The 21,574-nt window shown below is 43.2% G+C and overlaps 1 protein-coding gene across 1 annotated transcript; it reads left to right on the top strand.

Annotated features, from left to right (window-relative positions):
* Window positions 1-1,962: 1,962 nt before the first annotated feature.
* Window positions 1,963-19,652, top strand: limd1a (LIM domains containing 1a). The gene is made up of 8 exons (XM_083989052.1): window positions 1,963-3,978; window positions 8,478-8,579; window positions 12,632-12,699; window positions 13,793-13,855; window positions 14,638-14,768; window positions 15,794-15,845; window positions 17,533-17,601; window positions 18,209-19,652. The coding sequence occupies exons 1-8, from the start codon at window positions 2,616-2,618 to the stop codon at window positions 18,344-18,346; spliced, it is 1,986 nt and encodes a 661-aa protein (XP_083845178.1). The 5' UTR covers window positions 1,963-2,615; the 3' UTR covers window positions 18,347-19,652.
* Window positions 19,653-21,574: the final 1,922 nt, after the last annotated feature.

Raw genomic sequence — 21,574 nt, 5'->3', positions numbered from 1 at the left:
AATGTATTTGCCTTGACAGCTTTTGGCAGTATAACAAACTGTTAGATACCTAATCAACAGTCTTAAGTTTGGAGTGTGTTGTATATTGTGTATTTGCCTATAAAGCCCTCTGATATGATGGGTAGCCTACTGCTGGATTGACTGCTTGTTTCCAATGCTACAAGAGAAGACACTCCAATGAAAGACTGACAATAAGGAGGAAAATATTAGTTATTGACATGACATCATCACTGTTTGACTGAGAATATTTTATGAATGAGCTGTTTGATAGCTCCTCTATAGCCCACCTCCAAGATGGTAAGTAAAACTGGACATGTGGCCTATAAATCAAATTGCTCTAGTGCTTTTTTTTTTTTTGGCCATTCATGTTGTGCTTAAATCACAACTGGGCCTATTAATGTAACCTGTGAAAACCAATGATCTCACGTTTTCCAAACCCCCTGCTGTTGTTAGCACATGTTTGAAATCACCTCACTAGATGATGCAAACATAAGATTTGTGACATGTTGGACATGAGGGTATGTAGGAAACACCTTTCTGTTAATGCATGCTAGTGAATCCCAATTTATAAGATTGTCTTAGTTCCTGCTCTCTTCTTTCAAATATACCGGCATCAGGTCCCAGAGAACAATAAATCTCTCATCTGTTTTTCTGAATGTGTGAGGAAAAAGAAGTAAAGCAAGTTAAGCCTCCTGCTTGAAGGGAAGGTTGTACTATGGTGACTGTTTCCTAAACATACAGACAGGCAGTGCCCTATAAACCCTCTGTTTTAATTAAAGCACCGGCAGCAGCCTAGAGGCTCCATCCACATACTGACTCCATATTTTCTCACATCAACCAGGCCTGTCAGACAATATAAATAAACACAAATACAATGTGTTCCTGTGTGGTTGCAGGGAGATAAAGTCTATTTTTTCCTCCATTCACATTGTATGAGTTCATCCCACCGTACCCCAACGCAGTCTCATTTAAGTCAGGGTCAGGACACAGTGTAGAGGGGGTCACTGTGTGTGTGTGTGTTTGCTTCATGAGCAGGAATGTGTGACGTCATCCAACCAAAACAGAGGGGGCACAGGCCCTGTAAATAGCCCCCCTTCACCACAAGTAAAACACACCCATAGGCAGTAGTAGTTATGAAGTAATATGCTATAGGTTAGTTCCACAGTACTTCACAGATTGTTTTTGACATGTGGGAAAACTTTAAACGTCTGAGAGGCACAGGTTAGGGCTTTTAATCACTTAGAGATTAACTACCAGTCCTGGTAAATAATAATCAAATGGGTATGTCTACACTTTGGAACTGCATCAAGCATGTTTTCTTAATGTAGGCCTAGCCTATCCCACTATAATTAGCCTACCCATCCCCATTTACCTCATGTAGGCCTAGTCTTCCTCATCTCATAAGCAGCAGTAGCCTATGGAATATGTTGATAGGCTACTTTATTTAGCTACAAAAGGTCTGAATTGGAAGTTTTACTTAAATAAGAAATACATGGCTTACTGTAAGCGAAATAAGATCCAGAATATGCTAAGTTAGTGGCTATGTTGAATATTGATAAGCAAATCAAGTAGCCTAAATTAGGCCTACCAACTGCATGTCACAAATTAAAAAAGTAGGCTACTATAGTAGAACTCCTTGGCTCAGACCTTCAGGTTATTTAGGGAGCGCTGTAGTTTCATTTTCAGATTAAAAAAAGAAGCGAATGAGTCAAAAGTTGCTCTCGATATTTTTATTGATGACACACATCCTAACGCTTTTAACTGTGGAGAAAAACACACACAAAAAGTCCTCCCCCGTGCACTCACGCTAAACGCTCCTACTACGTAGAGTTATTTATAAGGTCACTGTGTCTGTGATTAATGAGGCCGGTGTTGCTGCCCTCCTCTCCTCGGCTCGGACTTTATACTCGTCGCTCGTTTTCATGTGAGCGCTGCGCCTTTAAAAACAAACTGTTCCATGTTTTCAGTCCCAACTGTCGAGTCGAACGGTGGTGGCCACGTACGGGCGCGTGCGTGCGTGACGCGACGGTTATCCCACGGTCCGAACGTCAACTGAAGTTACTTTTAACATTAACGGCATAATATCGGAATTTAACTACTTTTTCTGGAGTAGTTTTCCCCCTGACAGAAGAATAAGTGCTGGAGGAGAGAGGGTTTGTGAATGAAGGTTCCCCGCTGGGACTGTTAGCGGGAGGAGGAGGTGGAGGGGGCGGCTTGTGGTGGGGTCGTCCGGGCTATCGGATCTGGGATCAGCTCGTTTAAAACACAGTCAGACAGAGGGAGGCTTGTTCGGGTCAGAGCTGAGCCGGACGGAGAGACGGACACTTCTCACCGAGGAGGAGGAGGACACTTGGAGTTTGAAACTTTTATTTCTTGACCATAGGACGGTGTAAAAGAAAGAAGAAGGGGAGAAAAAAGGGGACGGAAAAGTTGGAAACAAGAGGAAAAAGTTTCTCGGCGGAGCTGGACGGTCTGGTCTCCTGTCAGTAACAGTAAGCTAATCATTCACTGTGGAGGTTATCACTTTTACAGACTGCTAGCTAGGGCTTTTAGCTTTTACATTTGACTGGTTCAACTTTACTTTCCCGACGCGGAGAGACGACGAGTCTTTAAAAATGGATAAATACGAGGATTTAGGACTGGAGGCGAGTAAGTTTATCGAGGACCTCAACATGTATGAAGCATCCAGAGATGGTTTGTTTCGCATGAGGAGGGACGCAGGAAACAACCCCGACTTTGAAGAGACGCGGAAAGTTTTTGCCTCCAAAATGACTAAAATACACATGCAGAAACACCAAGAGGAGATGGCGAAAACCACCCAGGCTATAAGGATGAATGGGGGTCACAACAACAACAGCAGCAGCAGCAGCAGCAGCAGCACATATTACACCAAAGACAGGCCGCCTATCAACAGTTACAGACAGCCGGGGGAAGCGGCAGCGAAGCCCCCGATTCTCTCCGGTCCTGTCCCGGGCACCACGGCCGGGAGTCAGTCGTCGTACTCGCAGTTTGACGGCCAGAAACAACAACACACCGGCATCCAGCCTGAACCTCCAGCCGGCAGGGCATATGGCTTCGGGAATAGTTACGAAGATAAAGAGCGCTTGGAGCCACATCCGTACCAGCACAGCGCCCAGGCTGCTCCCCCCGGCGCAGGAAGCGCGTCTCCCTCTCCGCCCGCTCACGCTCGTCACCCGGTCAGCCCATCGTCGGCTGCCTGGGCCTCATCCAGAGACAGCCAGCTATCCCCATCTCCGTCTGGGTCAGGGGGCAACGTTGCATTTCAGCAGCAGCAGCAGCAGCAGCAGCAGCAGCAGCAGCAGCAGCAGCAGCAGCAGCAGCAGCAGCGCCTTCCTGCACCCCCCACCGTCAACAATCTCCCATCCCAGCAGAATCAGGTTGGCACCCCCCACGCTGTAAACCGCAGTCCACCCCCCTCTGCTGGGCCAGCCAGGGGATGGACCGGAGAGCCTTCTGGATCAGCAAAACCAGATCTCATCCCAGCCCTGCCTCTGAGTGCCTTCACAGGTGGGGCAGATTTCCACGTGCAGCAGCAGCAGCAGCAGCAGCAGCAGCCCTCTCCTATACAACCTGTGGCCCATTATGCACCAGCGTCTCCAACCTCCAGACCCTCAACTAGCCATAATGGTCTTGTGCCAGCTTCTCCTATTGTGCCTGCACCTTCTGAAACATCTCAACTCAAAGTCCAGGGGACGTCCCCTGCATTGAGCCATGGCTATGTCTCTATAAGCAGCAGCCCGGGTCAAGGTCAGTGCCAAATGCCTATCTGTGGACAGGCCGCCATCGCTGAACCATGCCAAGTCCCATGCTCCTCCAAACCTGTCCAGCTAACCTGCCAGCCTTTCCCCGCCACACAGCCCCCAGAACAGGGGCCCTCTACTGCTGAAATAAAATTAGAAGCTCTCACTAAACGCCTGGAGAAAGAGATGGATGCCCAACCAAAGACTGACTACTTTGGTAAGAATTTTTTAGACCAACAAGGGGGCTTCTGTCTGTCCACTGGACCACTACTGTAAGGCCCATTGACTGACCGAACCACCCATGCACAGATCAGAACATACATCCACTTGTTTTTTATTTCATATTTACATATGCACACTGGCACTCTGTGTTGTCTTTTTTGTCTACGTTTCCCTTAACACAGAGATGGACACACAATATTTATGTATGACTTAATCAGGAGGGCATCCCCGTTGTATTATCTCTTTGTTTGATGGCATTCCTGATGCTCTTTGCTGATAAAATAGTTCATCTTATTAGTCAGAAGCTGTAGGAGGTCTCTCTCTTTTCTTCTGTGGAATGCAGACTGAATAATTTTCTAATTTGTTTCATGTCTTCTTTTGAATGATTCACTCTGTGCCCTTCTGGCAGCTGCAAACAAACCCCTGAGCAGTAAAAAGGTGGGGCAGAGGACAAAAAGAGGAATGTTGCATTTTTCTCTCCTCAGAAATGTAATGGGCTGCTCTTGAGTCGACATTGATGACTTAACTCATTAGCTAGATCTTGATCACTTCTGTTAGGGTCTGTGCTCCATTAAGTCTGTGATTTTTTTTTATGTTCCTTCCACTGTTGAGTGACTTACAGTCACATTCAGTTTCCCATAAGACATAATGACTGTAGATCTGTGCTCATTACTGTTTTTGTGAGTGCTTGTGCTTGTAATGAACACGTGCACATCATAAAAATGTTAATGAGTAACATCAACAGTGGCTGTTCTTAATTTTGGGGGCACATAGGAACGAGTAACCATGGCCTGCCCAGAATCAGCAGAGCACTATCAGTCATGTAAGTGGCTGCTCTGTTTTCACTATCAGGAAATTGATGCAACATGGAAAAACACACACGCTTTGTTGTGACACCAGCTCACAGATGCAGACACTGTTAAATTGACAAGATATACTGTATCCTGTCACGAGTGTGTTTGTTGCAGAGAGGACGAGTGCTCACGTGTCAGCCAGGTGTTTGGAGCCAAGGCCATTCATGAAAATGGGATGCCCCGCTTCATGGGTGAGAGATAGTGGGAGGGGAGAGAGTGTGAGAAAGAGTTATGTTGTCGGGTACAAAGCCACAAAGCAGCACCCCCATTGCACAGACTGACAGACAGACAGACAGACATACGCAGGCGCAGCCCACCCTCGAATTTCCTGCTGGAACGTCACGATTGTAATTCTCAGCTTTTCCTCAGACCCTCGTGGGCTCACGTTGGTGCTCAAAGGAAGATGTTCTGGCGTACATCACTGTCACGACCAGGCTCATAAATAGCACAGCGGTGTGAATGTTACGGACTGTGGGAGAGTTCAGTGCACAATCAGCAGAAGTGTAGGTTTTAAAGTAACGCTGTGTATGTCTTTTTTCACACACACACACACACGAGTCGACGCACAACCCACACACGGTTTCTATGAGGAGTTTTCCACCAGCTCATGGCTCATCCTCTGAGTCATGCTCTTATTCCAGAAAAAAAACTTGTGTAGGCAAGCTTTGTTCACAAAACTTTAATGTCTTTCTTCGTAATTCTGTGTAGTAAAATATGAAAAAGACACATATGTAGTCTTCGAACATCATGCTTTTAAATATTAGGTTATTGAATGTTAATGTTGCCTTGCATTATGAGTAAGATTTTAATGCTCTTTTGAACGTTTACACCGTTGCCATGGCAGTATTTAACTCATCCATTGAGCTGTGTTTACACGCAGGGGTCGGAGTCAGAGTTCCCAACTGTACATCAAGTGCTGATTGGCATATCTGCAGCTGGAGGTTCTGGGAAAATGAGTCCAGAGCCAAACGGCTTCACCGGGGGGAACACTGAGGAATGTCTGAAGGAAAAGAGCGAGGAATTTTAGAAATGAGGTCTTAAGATGAAAAAGGGGAGGGGAGACCCGGACAAGTTTAGAGGTGCCTGCGGTGTAGCTGAATGGACGAGGAGACAAACAGCAAGATTTAGGGACAAGTTTGTCGATGCTTCTTTGTCCTTGGCCTCAAGAGCCGGAGAGGATGTGAGATTTATAGACAAGTTCATCCAAGAGGGAAGAAGTGGTGGGACATCCCAGTGTTCTGCTTACCACCCCCTCTTCCTCCAACTTTCACACAGACACACACACACACACACACACACACACACACACACACACACACACACACACACACAGTCACTGGAGCGTTTAGTTTTGCGTTAAGATGGGGGATTAATTTATCCCATCTGGCTGCAGAGTGGAAAGCTTCGTCTTAACTCTTCCCAGGGATTCTTGGCTTCTGCTTTGGCGGGCTTTTTGGGGCTGGCTTTATGTGTGTCTGTGTGAATGTGATATAATCTAATGCATGTCTCTGTGGCTGTTTATGTATGAATGTAGCCTGTAGCATTTGACCAAATCTAATATGCTATGTCAGTTTGGGGTGTGGTGCGGTGTGAAGCGAGTATGAAGAAAAAGATGCCATTGAAACAGCTTCTCTACATTGTAACGTCACGTGACGTGTATCATGTGATGGCTATGTTGAAGTGATGGGCAGATGGTTACTGCTCGTATAGTCAGCGATTTATTGTTTGGTGGATGTGCAATGAATCTGGAGTCGTCGAGCTAATTGAATGACTGAAAAAAGTTAGTAGCTGCTAGTTTTCATTCAGGGGCCGTCTAGTAGGAGTTGTGACAGCTGGGAAAGGTGAAGGGAGAGGGAGGGGGTGTCAGAAGTTTTGGCTCCATGTTTTGTTTCCCCTCCCCCACTTGCAGTCAGGCCCAGGAATAATCACACTGTTTTGGAATATGGGCCTGTGGCCAAAGGCAAATTAATAGTGGCCCAACTGGCGAGGAGATTAGTCCAAAAATAAGGAATTTTTGGTTCTGAAGAGAAAATGGACTTACTATATTTTTGTCCCCATGGGGCGTACAAATCAAAGCTATAAAAGTTTTTCCTCTGAAGTTGTTTGTTCTCAGATCAAAAGTGTTTACAGTAAACATTTATAGAAAATGAACTTGGAAATAACGTGATCTTAATTTGGGGAATTTGAGGGGACATTAACTTACTGTGTTTTCATATAAACAACATAAGCTTACATAAGAGCCACATTCTTTTGCTCTCTCTAATAATATCCCTCTATCATCTCTAAATCTTCTTTCCAGCCATTGGGGTCCCCGATGATGTGTCCTCTGTTGTGGTATTAGGAGAGGCTTTAGCTGAAATGTATATATAGCCCAATTGTATATTGTGTTACTGACCATCACTCAGGAGAAACATTTGAAGAAAGTTATAAAAAATGTAACAGTGTGTGTTTTAGGAGGCAGCCACGTGGTGTGTGCTGGATAAAGTGGAAACAGAAGTTTCTTTGTCAGTGTTTGAGGAGGACCGGTGCTGGGCTGGGCTGGGCTGGGCCGGGCCGGGCTCTTTTGCTGAGCTACACTTCTCTGTCTCCAGGGAGTTTTTCTATAAAAAACACACACACACACACACACACACACAAATAACCCCATGCACATGCACACACAAAAGAAACTCATGGTCTCACTTTTCTATCTCCATGCACTAAGGATGTTTCCCCCTTTACCTTTACACTTTCTTTGAGTGGGTGGTCATATCACACCATATCTGTTTGATTTAGTAGCCAGTGAACATTAGGGTCAGCGGTAACAGAGGATGTCACTTGTCACAGCCAATTATCACATCGCACCATGTCAAACAGTGCATGGTCGGATGGAGAGATGGAGATTGACAGAGATGTGGAGCGATGAACATTTTTGCTAAAAGATGTGAAGTGTCAGAGAAGTAGTGTGTTCGTCTGAAGACTGAAAAAAAGAAAGAAAAGACATTGTTGCATTGATCACATGGAAACCCCGTGGTATTCATGATCTGTCCAAAGTTAAAGGAAGGATTATGTAATTCATTTCAGGGTATGAAGTGGTTCTCTACACACAGCACACGAGCAAAAGAAAACACCTCCTGTCAGTTTCAACTTTCAAGTATTTTTTGCTTTTATTTCAGTTTCTTTTTTGTTATCACGAATGTTCTTTCCTCATCTGTATCATATCTATTTGGCTTGAATGAGGAATGGATTAATACTAAGTAGACAGATGTCTCAACACGAGGCCACACTGATTGTTTGTGTTAGAATAGAAACACTTTGATTCTTTATTAACAGACTTCTCAGTTTCTCAGCCAAGTCAAATAAGCAGATAGGGATATATTTCCCCTTTCGATGATATAGCCCGCTAACTAGTTTCCTGACTTCCCCCTCCATTGTTTTTGTCTGGTTTAATCTGGATCAGAGCCTCCACAACTCTTTACTGCAACAACAATCTGTCTTTGTATCAGACTCTGTATCCGTCTATGATTCAGTATGTGTTGATGTAGCGCGTTACAACATCTGTATGTGTGCGTGAATGGTGTTGATGTAAGCGAATGAATGGCAGATTACTTAAACGTGTGGCTTTTCTGACTCTGTTATTCTGTGTTGTGTTGTGTTGCAGGACTGTGTGTTAAGTGTAACAAGGAAGTGTATGGAGCCAACCAGGCCTGCCAGGCCATGGGGAGCCTCTACCATGACAGCTGCTTCACCTGCAGTGCCTGTAGTAAGTACATGCACATACACACACTTCACTCAGTCCATTCAAACACTTCCTCCTGTTTTTTTTCCCTCGGTCGATTGACGTATAGAGCTCATGTCACCCTCCTGACTAATTGGCTGCCAAAGACCCTGTCCTCTTAAATAAAAGTGGTACACTCTTTTTTCAGTCATTGACTGCCCCAAAGCAAAAACACAATTATTTAGGGATTACTGTCCTGTACTGCTGGTGTTTGGTTTCTGGGTGTGCCAGTCACTCCTTCAGCCCACACAAAGACACAGAGCAAAACTTTCTGCAGGCCTAAACTATCCATTAGTCAACTGATATGTGTGTAGTGAATCCACATCCTGTGCACAGCCTGAAACTGGAAAGGTTGACTTTTAAAACCACAGATCGTGATCATTAGATGAGGTGGGACTTCCGCAATCCGCATGTATCAATTTGCATGGCACCATTAACTACAGACTCATGCAGCAACATGTCTCTTGTTTGCGTTGTTATTTCCCAAGGTTGAAACTATTGAAACATTTTTAAAAAGAACGGGTAAGTTCAAACAAACTGCACATGCGGTGGAACAGTGAATCATTACACGCCATCACTCTAATGTTAGATTTAATGCAGGTAAAGTCCTCACTGCTGCATAACGAACTGTCTGCTGGAGACTTGTCATTGCACCGGCCAGGTTTTAGGTTTCACAGTGTGTCAGTTTATACAGTCGACCCGACCAATTAGTTCCAGTCAGACATCACACCAGAGGTTCATCACCCCGGCTGCACTGTGCAGCGTATGACCGACCTGTAGTTTCCTGGCTGGAAGCAGCACATTTCTATATCAGAAACACGACCTGGCTCTCCACTTTCACTAATTAAAATCTCTGTCTCAGTTATGGTGGGTATGTGGAGAATTTGCGGCACTGTGGTGACCCCTCATTCTGCAGTACCTTTGACCTCACCGGGTATGCCCTCTTATGTATGATTAACATCGCAGTGTTTTGTTTTACCCTTCCTCCTCTGTGTGTGTGTGTGTGAGAGAGAGAGAGAGAGAGGAAAGAGGAAAGAGGAGACACATTGTGGCTCAGACTGAAACTGATGTCTAAACAGAGGAGAAGATGGGAGGGGGGCTACACACCACATGCCTCTCATACCTTGCTCCATGTGAGGGCATAAGGGTTGTGTTTGCTGTGAGTGGCCCCAGGGAAAAGCATCTTAGCTGGGGAGGAATGCAGGCATAGGGGCCCCTGTGTAGGCCGGGCACCAGGAGCACACTGGGTGCTGTTATGTCAGCTGGGTGCAATGAGACAGAAGTACAGTATGCTGTAGGGAAACCATTTAATAGTAGCACACCATCCACCACATGCAACCAGCATGCAGGAGCACACCCCATGCACCTGCATGGCAGTAAACAACATGATTCAGTCTAATATCCAGTGCTTTAATAATAAGCATCCCTTTTCATCTTCATCCAAAACACTTGGATAAAGTTACATAACAAGTCTTTATGACTGTGAACTTCCTGCCATGCCCTGACTCACCCCCCGACAAGGTGACTGAGAGGCAGGAGAGCATTCCTGGTGGCTAGGGGAGTTCAAGCTGTGTGTCTGGGACTCAGCGCTTCGCTGTAGGGGGTCTTCCTTCCAGGCTAATCATTGACTGTTTACAAACAGTTACCGGTACAACCCAATTCCAGTCCTGCTAGTGGGAACTGGGTTACTCAGTAGTCAGGACATACTCTGAAATGAGGGAAATTGAAGGAAAAAGAAATATTCTCTCAGTTTTGCTCTCAGTATTTTTATATATAAAATGTAAACAGGTGGAAATGGCTTTTTATTGTGTGGTAACTACATTTAGATGCTTTCACACAGGAGCAATATGAGCAAGAAGAGTGGAATACAGTCCCCGTCTCAGTTTTCTGCTTTCATAATATCAGCCTCTTATCCCTGCAGTCTTCAGAGAATACAAACAAGGATCTGATTGGTCCTGAATCCACTGGTATGTTAACATCTGGTGGGTAGAAAAATGTCAGGGCCTTGACCAAATGTCCCAGGTGCTGTTCACAGTCAAAGGAAATTCACAGAGCACACTGAGGTTTAGGCCTACCACTTTGTCTGTTTAACATATGTAAATCTAACACATGTAAATCAAATGACTTTAGATGAGAATGAATGTCAATGCACAGTGTACAACTGTGGAAAGGGAAATGTGTGTTAAAGGGGATACACGTAGGTATTTTGCTGAGATGTCTCACTTGACTAATTTACACGCAGGAAAGAGCAGGGTTAAGGCTCGATTGGGAAGTCGTGGTAGGGTCATTGTGAATTGCATATTTTCTGAATGGGATTACACGAGGGAATCCATCGAATGTTTTAATTAGAAAATGGCATGTGTGTTTTGTTCTGTCCCTCAGGTATTTTACATTTTTATGAAAGTGGAATAGTCGCACTTTGTTCTGGTGCTTTTCAAACAGTTAGCCCTGACTCCTGACTTTAATTAAGCTCTTATCTCTCTGCAAAGCTCAGAGCTTTCCCTCTCTGACTCACTGGGAGAAAAAAGACAGGAATGTGAATAAGAAGAGGAAGAGGAATGGCCCGTATCTTACATTCATTCCCTTCATCCTTTCCTTTTTCCTTTAGGGACACAGTTCCAACACTGGCTGTCAGTAATTACCCAAGGCCGGTTCAACACCTCGGCTCGATCAAAATAACTTGTCTCTTGAGCAATTTGTTGTGCGAGCCGTGGTTGCTATGTGACTGATATTATTCTGTTATTCTATTAATGTGAGCTAATGAAATTGTGAATAACTGCTTTAGAGATTTTCATGTGACATTTATTTTAGAGGATGAATCATGGGATTTACTTTAGCTTTTTTTCCCCCCATGTCGTTATCTCCATACTCACCATTTAATTCAAGCTCACTGTTCAAAGCTAAAAAAACAACAGTTTATTTATTTAATTTGCACCTTTAAACTGTCAAATTATGGTCATTAATATATTGTCTAGTCATTTTCCTGAGTCTGTTCACTTGTTTTTGGTAAATCCAACAAATTAAATACCCAACTAATATAAGTTCTTGTACAACAGACACATTCTGGTGCTTCACTGCTCCTCAGTAACTTGCAACACTGCCCTTCATGACGTAGCAGTGAGAGATCTCTGCTGTCTCAAAAATAAAGTAACATGAGCTGTGTTTCCGAGTGGCTACATTTGTCCGTGCATCTATCTGGACACAAGCAATCAGGTAAACAGAGCGTGAGATGGGAGATAAATAGGGCTCCTGTTCACCAAGGTTACCCCCCCCTCCCTCCTCCTCCCTGTTTTCCCCCCGTCTCACCTCCCCACTCGGAAAATGTGAGGAATGTTCCCTCTTCCTGTGGGACCTGGGCAAGAATAGCTATATGTGAAGTGAGCGGGAAGGTTTTGCTGTGTGTGTGAGTGTGTGTCTAGCTATAAGAAGCCAGATCCAGACCATAGAACGATTAAAGTGCACAGACAGACAGGAAGCACAAGCAGAAAGGAACAAAGAGGCAGAGTACAGCGGGCTGTTGTAGGTCTTGGCCTGTGGTTGCCATGAAATCCAATAGAGCAGAGTGTTTAATCTGTTGCACCTGTCCAGTAATTGGATTTAATCAGCATATTCCCCACATGTGTTTGATCCAGATGTGTTCCTTGTCTTTCTGGAGCCTGCTCTGTGTCCCAGTTATATTATATTAAGACACCAGCTCGCCATAGATCAGTTTATTTGATTTATCTTGCTGGGATTCAGCAGGATATAATGAATATTACAAGAGGGTCCATTACCTTCAAATGACCGTTATTAATCACAACGGGTCTTTATGCATTAGTGCGGTAACTATTTTCTGAGACGGGGTTCATGGCTTTGCAAGATTTTTCACAAAGACGTTTCAACGTCATATTATTGACTCACCTTTTCTAGTTCATTTCTGATCTATGGTAATGACAAAAACATTTCTTTTTTCTCTGACTGACAGATTTGAGAGTTTCAGGTGCAGATTCTGCTTTGTGTCGCTCAAGAAAAACAAACGTTTTTGTCTGTTTCTGCAGGTCGAAGGCTGAGAGGGAAGGCTTTCTACTATGTCGGAGGGAAGGTTTTCTGTGAAGAGGACTTTCTGGTGAGTTGGTCGATACAATACAGCACAATCAATATGTCTGTGTATGACTTCACACAATCCATCCCTTCGCAGGAAGTTTTACAGATCTCTACAGTTAACTAGGAGTAATTAATGTATCAGCCTTCTACTTAAATATACAGTGTAGGTCAGAGACTTTTCACCTTGTGGCCCAGTTTTGTAGCATCTGATGCAGCTGATTCAGATCAGTTTCCTCCCTTGGGTGGGACTGGAGGGAGGTCAGAAACTGGAGAGGCTGCTCTGCTATGGTTTATGGGGTGGAGGGCAGTCAGGCCACTCACGCTAGGTGCAGTTATGACTATGTACTTTCACTGTGTGATCGTAGGACGTACACGAAACACAGTTAAACCTCTCTGGTAAAAATGTGTTGTAATTTCCAGTGCACATTTTGTAGTGTGTTGTCATAGGAAATCCACCATTTACGTGCGTACTTTCCCAACTCATCTTCTTATTGACGCTGTCAGTAGTTCTGTGTGTGTTTACCTCAAAAGCCCTGTCTGTATAAAACCATGTCTAATCACCCCTCCACCAAAAGCTTTCAGTTGCTCAATTAAAATCAAAATTCATACTGAATTTAATTTGCTCTGGCTCTGCGCCCTCCTATGTGCTGTTAATTACATCTGCTCCTCTGCCTGGTCTGTTAGAGTGGCCATTCCAATCCACACTGACACCGCTCCACATAATAACAAATAATGAAGCTCAGCTGACTGATTCAAAAACTGAATGATTTAAACGCCAATCTCGGGAACCAAACCACGTTCATACCTAAAAACCTTCTTCACCGGCTTCTGTAACAAACTCCACACACAATCTGTTTGTTGTTGTTTTAATGAATATTTATATTGCACACAACAGATATGCTCCGAGAGAGGGAAACTGGTGATTTCATGTTGTTTGAAGCAGGTATTTTAATACAGCTACAAATGCTCAACCAAATAGTCTGCTTGGGATTATGTCTAAGAGCCACAGTGGAGTTGTTCAGAGCTTAGTCTGAAGCAGAGTCGGAGATTTCAGTCATCCATTAAGGAAACAAATTCCAATGACATCACCATCATTTTGTCTCTGTCTGTTAAAGTACTCTGGTTTCCAGCAGTCTGCGGACAAGTGCAACGCATGTGGACATCTGATTATGGACATGGTGAGTGTCTATTGCTTCTCTCCTGTTGTGTGTGGTGTTGTGTCTATGTGTGTGTGTGTGTGTGTGTGTGTGGGTCCGAGCCAGGTGATCTCAGCAGTAACTTAGTTTAACTTCACTAAAAGAGCTCTCTGTGGGCACATCTGGATAAAGACTCAGAAGGAAGTGTTGGCTCTGTATGTGCATCTCTTGCTCTCTTATATTCATTCATTTACACACATACACATGTACATACACGCGCACACAATCCCAGGGGTAAAAACAGACACACACACAGACACAGACACGGTTTGATAAAGCCAGGATGTGTCGCAGCCTTTGAGACGTTGTTCTTTACATGACTCCACACATGTTCTCCATCCAGCAGACAGAGATGAAGGAGAGCTCTCAGTTTTTACTGCACTGCCTTATCCTCACATCTGCACATTTCATTTGCTGTATCTCGCACCAGAAATCTGCTGGCCATGATCACTGAGAGCATTTTTATGTTATGTACATGTTCATGTATGTCACATACTGTACAGTGTATTGTCTGCCTCTGTCTTAAATCCACCAAAGAAGACATTGAATTCTTCATCTTTATTCCTTTGGTTTTATTTCAGTTTTGTTGAATAGCTTTGCCCTGATGACTCAATATACCCAGAGGAATCATTAAATATTAATCTTATCTGGAGGCAAAGACTATTTTAATTCTTCTACATACAAATAAAGAGGAAATGTGAAATAGCAGAATGAAACAAGAGGATTGATTTCCTGATATTCTTCCCTCATTTATTCCTCTGTAGATCCTGCAGGCCCTCGGGAAGTCCTACCACCCCGGCTGTTTCCGCTGCGTCGTCTGTAATGAGAGCCTTGATGGAGTGCCTTTCACTGTGGACACTGAAAATAAGATCTACTGTGTCAAAGACTACCACAAGTGAGTGTCACTTGTTATCTAGTAGTTCAAAAGTAACACAAGCGCATGACCTGAATTTATCTGTTTTAAATTAGTTTAGCATGACACTGGGAGAACTGCCTTAGTTTCATATTCCAAGTTAAATCACAGCACAGCCCGACAGCTACTGCAGGATCAGGTTGAGAAGGTCCGACAGGTTTCCTCTGACACGTGTGGCAGACACATGAGAAGTGTAGTCAGGGAGAGTGAGAAAGAATCTCTGTCCTGTTAGAGGTGTGAAGATAGGCGTCCGGCCATGACTTCTCTTGTCTAAACTCAACAGTGACATGCTACGAAAAGACAAATACAGACCTTCTGGTGACTAAATGAAAAGCCAAGGTTTTGTGTGTGTGAGGAAAACTGATTTCACACTTGTGAGATACTTTTAGAGACTGTGTTTGACTGCAAACTCTCAATGGTAGCACCTGTAGTGCCTCAGCGTCTCCTTCTACACTCACACAGCCGTTCATCTCTCTGCTGGGACAGCATGTACCGCGCAGCTGAGCACATGGCTGATCTCTGTCTGGCAGCTTCCACATGTTCTCTACGCTGATTAAATCAGACAAACCTTATTGTGTATACAGTATGTGTTTGACTTTGAGCCACAGTCATGCCCAACCACACTGAGAGGCCCTTTGTTATTTCCTCAGACATCCAGGTGCCAGCCATGTGTGTGGAAATAATGAATTCATTTTGCGTTTTGTTTTTCTACTTTTTTTGGGGGGGGGGGTTGGATTTGGGAGAATCACGTGTGTGAGGGAAAGCCAGCACATCTGCAAACCTGGCATCTCCTGAGTCAAGTCAGGATCTTGAATTTGTCTGAGTCAGGAAAGAGAGACGCAGGGTAAAATGGGTATAAACGTTTAGAGGGACGTCGGCTATGAACTGTAACCTTTAAAGTCTTTGGTAAGATTGTAATTGAACACAGTTCATTAATCCTGAATTAATTACTTGAGTGCAGATTTACCAAATGTATAAAAACATCTGTTTCCATCTCACTCTTCCAGGGTCCTGGCCCCTAAATGTGCAGCCTGTAACCAGCCCATCCTGCCCTCAGAGGTAAGATCACATCAGCAGACAGGGTTATAGTGAAATATTACCGTAGTTCACTTATTCTTAGCAGGTATAGTTAGTGCCACAAGTCTGAATCAGTTAAAGTTCAAACTTTCCTTAAAAGAGATATATATCTTATGAGATATACAGCTATGCTTTTGTGTCAGGATTAGGGTTTTATCATATGATTTAGAAAACCAAAGTGGTTATTATGGTGCGCTGATGTAAGAATAATGCTCTGATAAGTACTGATAGTAACCGCATATCACACGCCCTTGAGTGCACTGTGTACTTTGTGTGACTGAGCCCCCGGTGAGAAAGGTTCATTTATCTTGTTAGAGCAGCAGAATGTGTCAGGCCTCTGTTAGTGAGCTGACAGAGGAGAGATGACATTAAATCAGAGCAGAGAGACGGAGAACCGCGTCCAACAAAGAGCTGCAGCAGGTCTCCAACCAGGAATGTTGTCGTCCACGGTCAGTGCTTTAACCACCAGGCCACCAATAGCAGCTTCAAGTCCTTTTCCTCAGCCACAAGCACCACACTTCTCAGTTTACAAGTTTACATTCCACAGTTGAGTCCGATAACTTAAGATATGAAGTGAGCATAAACTTAGAATACGCTCAGTGGTAGATGATCGGCTTTTCTTATGGAGCTGAACAACAGCCAGATTGGAGCAAACTTTGGCTGGCAGCGATGGCATATAGAGTATGAGTAAGTTAGCCTCAAGCCCTGTTTCACTGTGAGGGCAGCATGAACTTTATGGTGTTAATCATCTGGAGGTTGTTCACCTTTACCCGTGGATCAGATTATAAATCTCTATCTCCGTATTATGACTCACTTATGACCCAAACTCAGAATTTAGTTGTTGAAAAAAGCCGATGGCTCAATATAAACATATTTCCCACTAGACGGCAGGTCAGGTCAAGTGTGGAGTCTTAATATCTCTGCGCTGTGAACGGACCAAGAGTGCGGAGACACAGACATGGACATGCTGGCAAAAACAAAGAAATGTCCAAAATTAGAGTCAACTTTGCTGGAATGTCCCTTGCCCTCCCCTTTTAGTGAGCAGTGAAGCCGGTATGTAGAGGAGAGGTACTGTGTGTGTGTGTGTGTGTGTGTGTGTGTGTGTGTGTGTGTGTGTGTGTGTGTGTGTGTGTGTGTGTGTGTGTGTGTGTGTGTGTGTGTGTGTGTGTGTGTCTGTCTGTCTGGACATTCAGGGGAGGTCCACAGAACCACAGACAGATAACTGAAGAAAACAAACACTATCTCTGGGTGGATGTGGAGAATCAGGAGGACAAAGAGCACGCTGTGTTCAGACTGAGATACAAGATCTTTGTACATATTTGTAACTGCTTTGCTCCCAAGCTTTAGACTCCCAGTGCTGATGTTCTTTGTGTCAATAGTGAGCCAGTAGGATCTGTAAATCCTGCAAAGTTCAGTTTTTTTCAGTAATAACATTTAAAAAATGTAATGAAACATGATTTGATCATGCAGCACCACAGTGGGTCCACGCTTAAAGGGATTGTTGCAATACAGAGGAGCAGTCTAAAGTACAGACAGTTCAGTTCTGAGCTTACACAAACGAGCTGGTTGATGTTTTAAAGATTTTGTTGAACAGAACGAGACAGTGCAGTGCAGTGTTTCCTGGTGGGACTGGCTTCAGTTGCGTTTGTCTGTCTGGATTTCTCTCCAGGGCTCTGACGAGACCATTCGAGTTGTATCCATGGACAAAGACTATCACGTGGAATGCTATCACTGTGAGGTGAGTTTCTATGTCACTGACAACATGCACGCTCACTGGCACGGAGCCGGGGTGAGCGTCTAAATGGCTCATTAAGAGAAATCATAAAGAGTAGATCCCTAATCTTAATTACAGTCTTGGCGATAATTATGTACTGCTGAGGAGAGCAGGTACGCGACACCTCATCATCACTAGCTCATCATTTTCCTGAAGGGCTTCGTCTTCATTCGCCACTGGCTGATTGACAGCTGCTGTTCTTCCACTTCATGTAAATAAAAATCAGTGGGCTGAGGGGGGGCAACTTCTTGTTAAAGTAGAGTTAAACTATGGAGAGGTTGTTCAAAGAGGAGCCATCTGCATGTTCCTTCAAACTGTAAGACATAAGGCAGATCAAGGAATTTTCATCAACGTGAGATGTGCTCATGCTGAGATGTTTTCATATCTCCTTGTAACTACAGAGACAAACCTCATGTAAATGCCCACATTTGTACATGTCTGAGGCTTTAATTGCCATCCAAACATTCAGTGGACAGTAATGAGGTCAATGCAGAGCAGAGGTGAGACCAATTATCCTCTTTTTCTGGGCGGAGGCGTCCCTCTCATCTCTCTCATCCCCTGTGTATTTTAGGACTGTAAGATGGAGCTGAACGACGAGGAGGGTCACCGGTGCTACCCTCTGAACGGCCACCTGCTCTGCCACTCGTGCCACCTGAAGCATATTGAGCCTGGCAGCTCCTCTTCCATCCCCACGGCCGCCTCCTACTAACTCTGCTGCGGGTGAAGGGAGACACCTGGTGGATCTAAGGAGGAACTGCCAAAGAGTGACTCGGACAGAAGCGGATTTACAATTCTTGTTGTAGAGGATTGATGGATTTTAGTGCCTGCGGTTTGATGTGTATTTCGACAGGGATGTTAATGAAGTCTCCATTATGCAAAACCTAGAAAGGTTATGGCCCAGTAATGAAGTATAGTAATACACCAAAGCCCTACTTTGAATATTGCGCTGAAGTGTTGCCTTACGATTGTTTTTATATAATTATCTGTTGAATTGGCTTTGTAAATATATTGTAGTCAATTTGTTTTAGAGACAGTGTGCCTTCAACTTCACACCTGTGCTGTGAAATTACAACTCAAAGTAAATCTGTAAATCTTCTATCTAAAAGCTCTACTAATGATGATCATTTGCAAAAAAACAAAACAAAATTACGTGTAGATCAGGTCGAAACAACTCACAGGTACCTTATGTTTCAGTCACATAGAAACAAGAGACAGCTGAGAAAATAATCGTTCAGTCACATGACATTCTGCTTCCTGTTACCAGAAATGGCTTTTATTGTGAAGACAGTTAAACTCAGGAGGGGAGGGGGCAGTTTCTTGCAATTCATACACTAATAACAGAGAGTGCCTATTTATACATGAGAGAGATACAGAGTGCCTGTGTTGGGGGGATTAGACAACGCAGACAGTCTGTGAATGGTGACCTGCACACGGAGCCAACATTGTGGTTCATTTCTCCTATGCAAGTGTTGGTAGGCAATAAATGACATCTAAATAGCACAAAACAATCCAGAGAGGTGCAGGTTTTTCTGCCTTTTAAACTCAGAGTGTTTTTATGACTTTTTCTTTTTAAGTCCGAGTAAGAATGCTGAGGATTGCCAGGTCTTTTATTTTCTGTCACATGACGCCCGTTCTAAGCACTTAGAGATAGATATGTGTTGTCTGCACCTATGGAGAGGTTGGTATTAGACCTGTAGATCTATGTATTTTATTACATTTGCAAACATGGTGTATTTAATAAAATCTATATATTATAGGCCAATGTTCATTTACCTTTGTTTCATATTGACTTTCGTGTAAGACCCCTTGAATACTAATTAGATTTGCAGTGGGAAGTACCTACCTTTACCTACCTTTGCCCTCCAAATATTATTCATGTCTTCAGTTTACTAACTTAATACTTTGTCATTTGAGGTCCTTATTTCATAGCCAACTGAAAATGAAGACGAAGAGTAAATATACGTACATATGTGCTGTTTGATTGTTGTAAAGAAAATATTTAATAAATGCATCGCAATAGACGAACTTTGGGTTTTGATTTGACTTTGAGTCAGGAAAACAAAGACATGCTCATCTTGCAGCTCACAGCTTTTCAGCTTTTAAAGTTTGTGTCACTAAACTGGAGAACATTGATGGTTGTTTATCTGCAGAGTGGCTGATGAAGTGATGCTGTTTGGAGGTTTGAGCTCTGCCTCAGTATCACTTTTACAAGTCTCACTGCTCAATAAAACACAGCACAAAGGGGAACCAAAAACTGAACCTAGGTGTTTTCTGAGACATTGCCAAGTCCTATCAGCCCCTGTTGATCTAAATGTGGCTCTTGTTCTGAGTATGTTCAAGATCTGGGCAAAAATCTGGTATTTAAAAGGAGAACAGAGACGGCAAGTTTCAATATGTGGGACGTGGGACAAGAGATGACGCTGTGCAGTCGCGCACAAAGCAGGACACCTGGTCACACCATCTCACTCTCCATTTGTTTTATGTGTCTGCTGCAGTTTCCTATGTGTGCAATACCCATGATTTTTTCCCCAAGTGCTGTTGCACCAGGTACAGAGCATGTTGACCTTCACTGGAATTAAACTAACAGTGTTAGTTAAGTATGAGCAAAGAAGAAAAATGCAAAATGAGGTCAGCGAGTGTTGGTTCTCTTTATTGTTTATTTGGCAAATGAAACTGGTATGGGTGTACCATGGAAGCAGTTTACCTGCCAAACTAGATCTTGTCAGACAGGGCGGAACAAATCCTGCATGAAGGAAATGAACAAACCACAGACATAACACTCCTGTTTACTATTAGCTACACCATACATATGGATTAATATGGCTGAGTGTAATGCCTTAACTATAAAAAAAAAATATCTGAGAGAATTAGCTGAAAGAGAGCAGCTGCCCCTGATGCTATGTAAATGATATCATGTCACTGCCTGAAAAATGCTTTATGCCTTTAGTCTGGATACGTCTATGTCCTACTTTGAAGAGTAACACAATGACAATCTCTTTCAATTTTAATGTTATTTTCCCTCTCTAGAAAATGAGAGTCGCAGAGGCAGCATAGAAGAGGAGAAAAAGATGTCCTTTACATGTTTATAAGGAAGAAGTGAAGAAGTGAGCTCAACTGAGGATAACAGATAAACTTACCAAAAAAGAAACAAGAATTTCTCAGACCGATGAACATTAAGTGTGCCACTCATATAAATTATTTATCTTATTGTCATTATTTGGAAAAATATCTGCTCTCGTCTCTTGTTGAATTTTTTTTTTTTTTTTTTACAGAAGTTTAATGAAGCTCTGTTTTATCTCAGCATAATCATTCAAGTTAGAAAAACGTGACCAAAATTTGCAATTTAAAATTACTACAATGGTTTAATAACATCTTTGTCAAACTAGTCTGAGCATGAGAATAATATAATAAAACAAATAAATAAGACAAAGAAAATGCACAACAACATTGTTTTATCTCCATTATATTATTAAGACAAAATTACGTGTTTGAAAAGTCATTTATCTTTTTATTTACATTGATCCTTCCTTTGATATAATCTGGGGACTGCCAGTGAACCTTTGTCCTCCTCAATATGTATCATATCATTATAACTGGGGCAATAAATGATACAATTATGCACAGCCTGCAAGGCCTTACAAGATACCAGCAGTTCCTATAGAAACCAGAATTAAAATGTAGTGTGTATAGTGTGCACATTTTCAAAGAAAACAATTGTCACGGTCAAAACCGCAGACTTTCACTGTCCATATGTGCATCAATGATAGATATAAGTAATAGGCCTAAGTATAAGTAACAAGTTCATCTTGCCCTCTTTACTTAAGTGAAACATTTTGATGAAAAAAAAAGGTCTTTTAAAACATCAAAAAGACAAAAAAAGAGGGTCCTATATTTTCCACTTTGCCTTGAAGATCAGACGACACATCCTGTTTTCCTC

Source organism: Trachurus trachurus (assembly GCF_905171665.1).
Source record: "Trachurus trachurus genome assembly, chromosome: 16".
NCBI classification, from domain to species: domain Eukaryota; kingdom Metazoa; phylum Chordata; class Actinopteri; order Carangiformes; family Carangidae; genus Trachurus; species Trachurus trachurus.
Note: the sequence above shows the minus strand (reverse complement) of the source record. Positions and strands in the feature narration are given on the sequence as shown.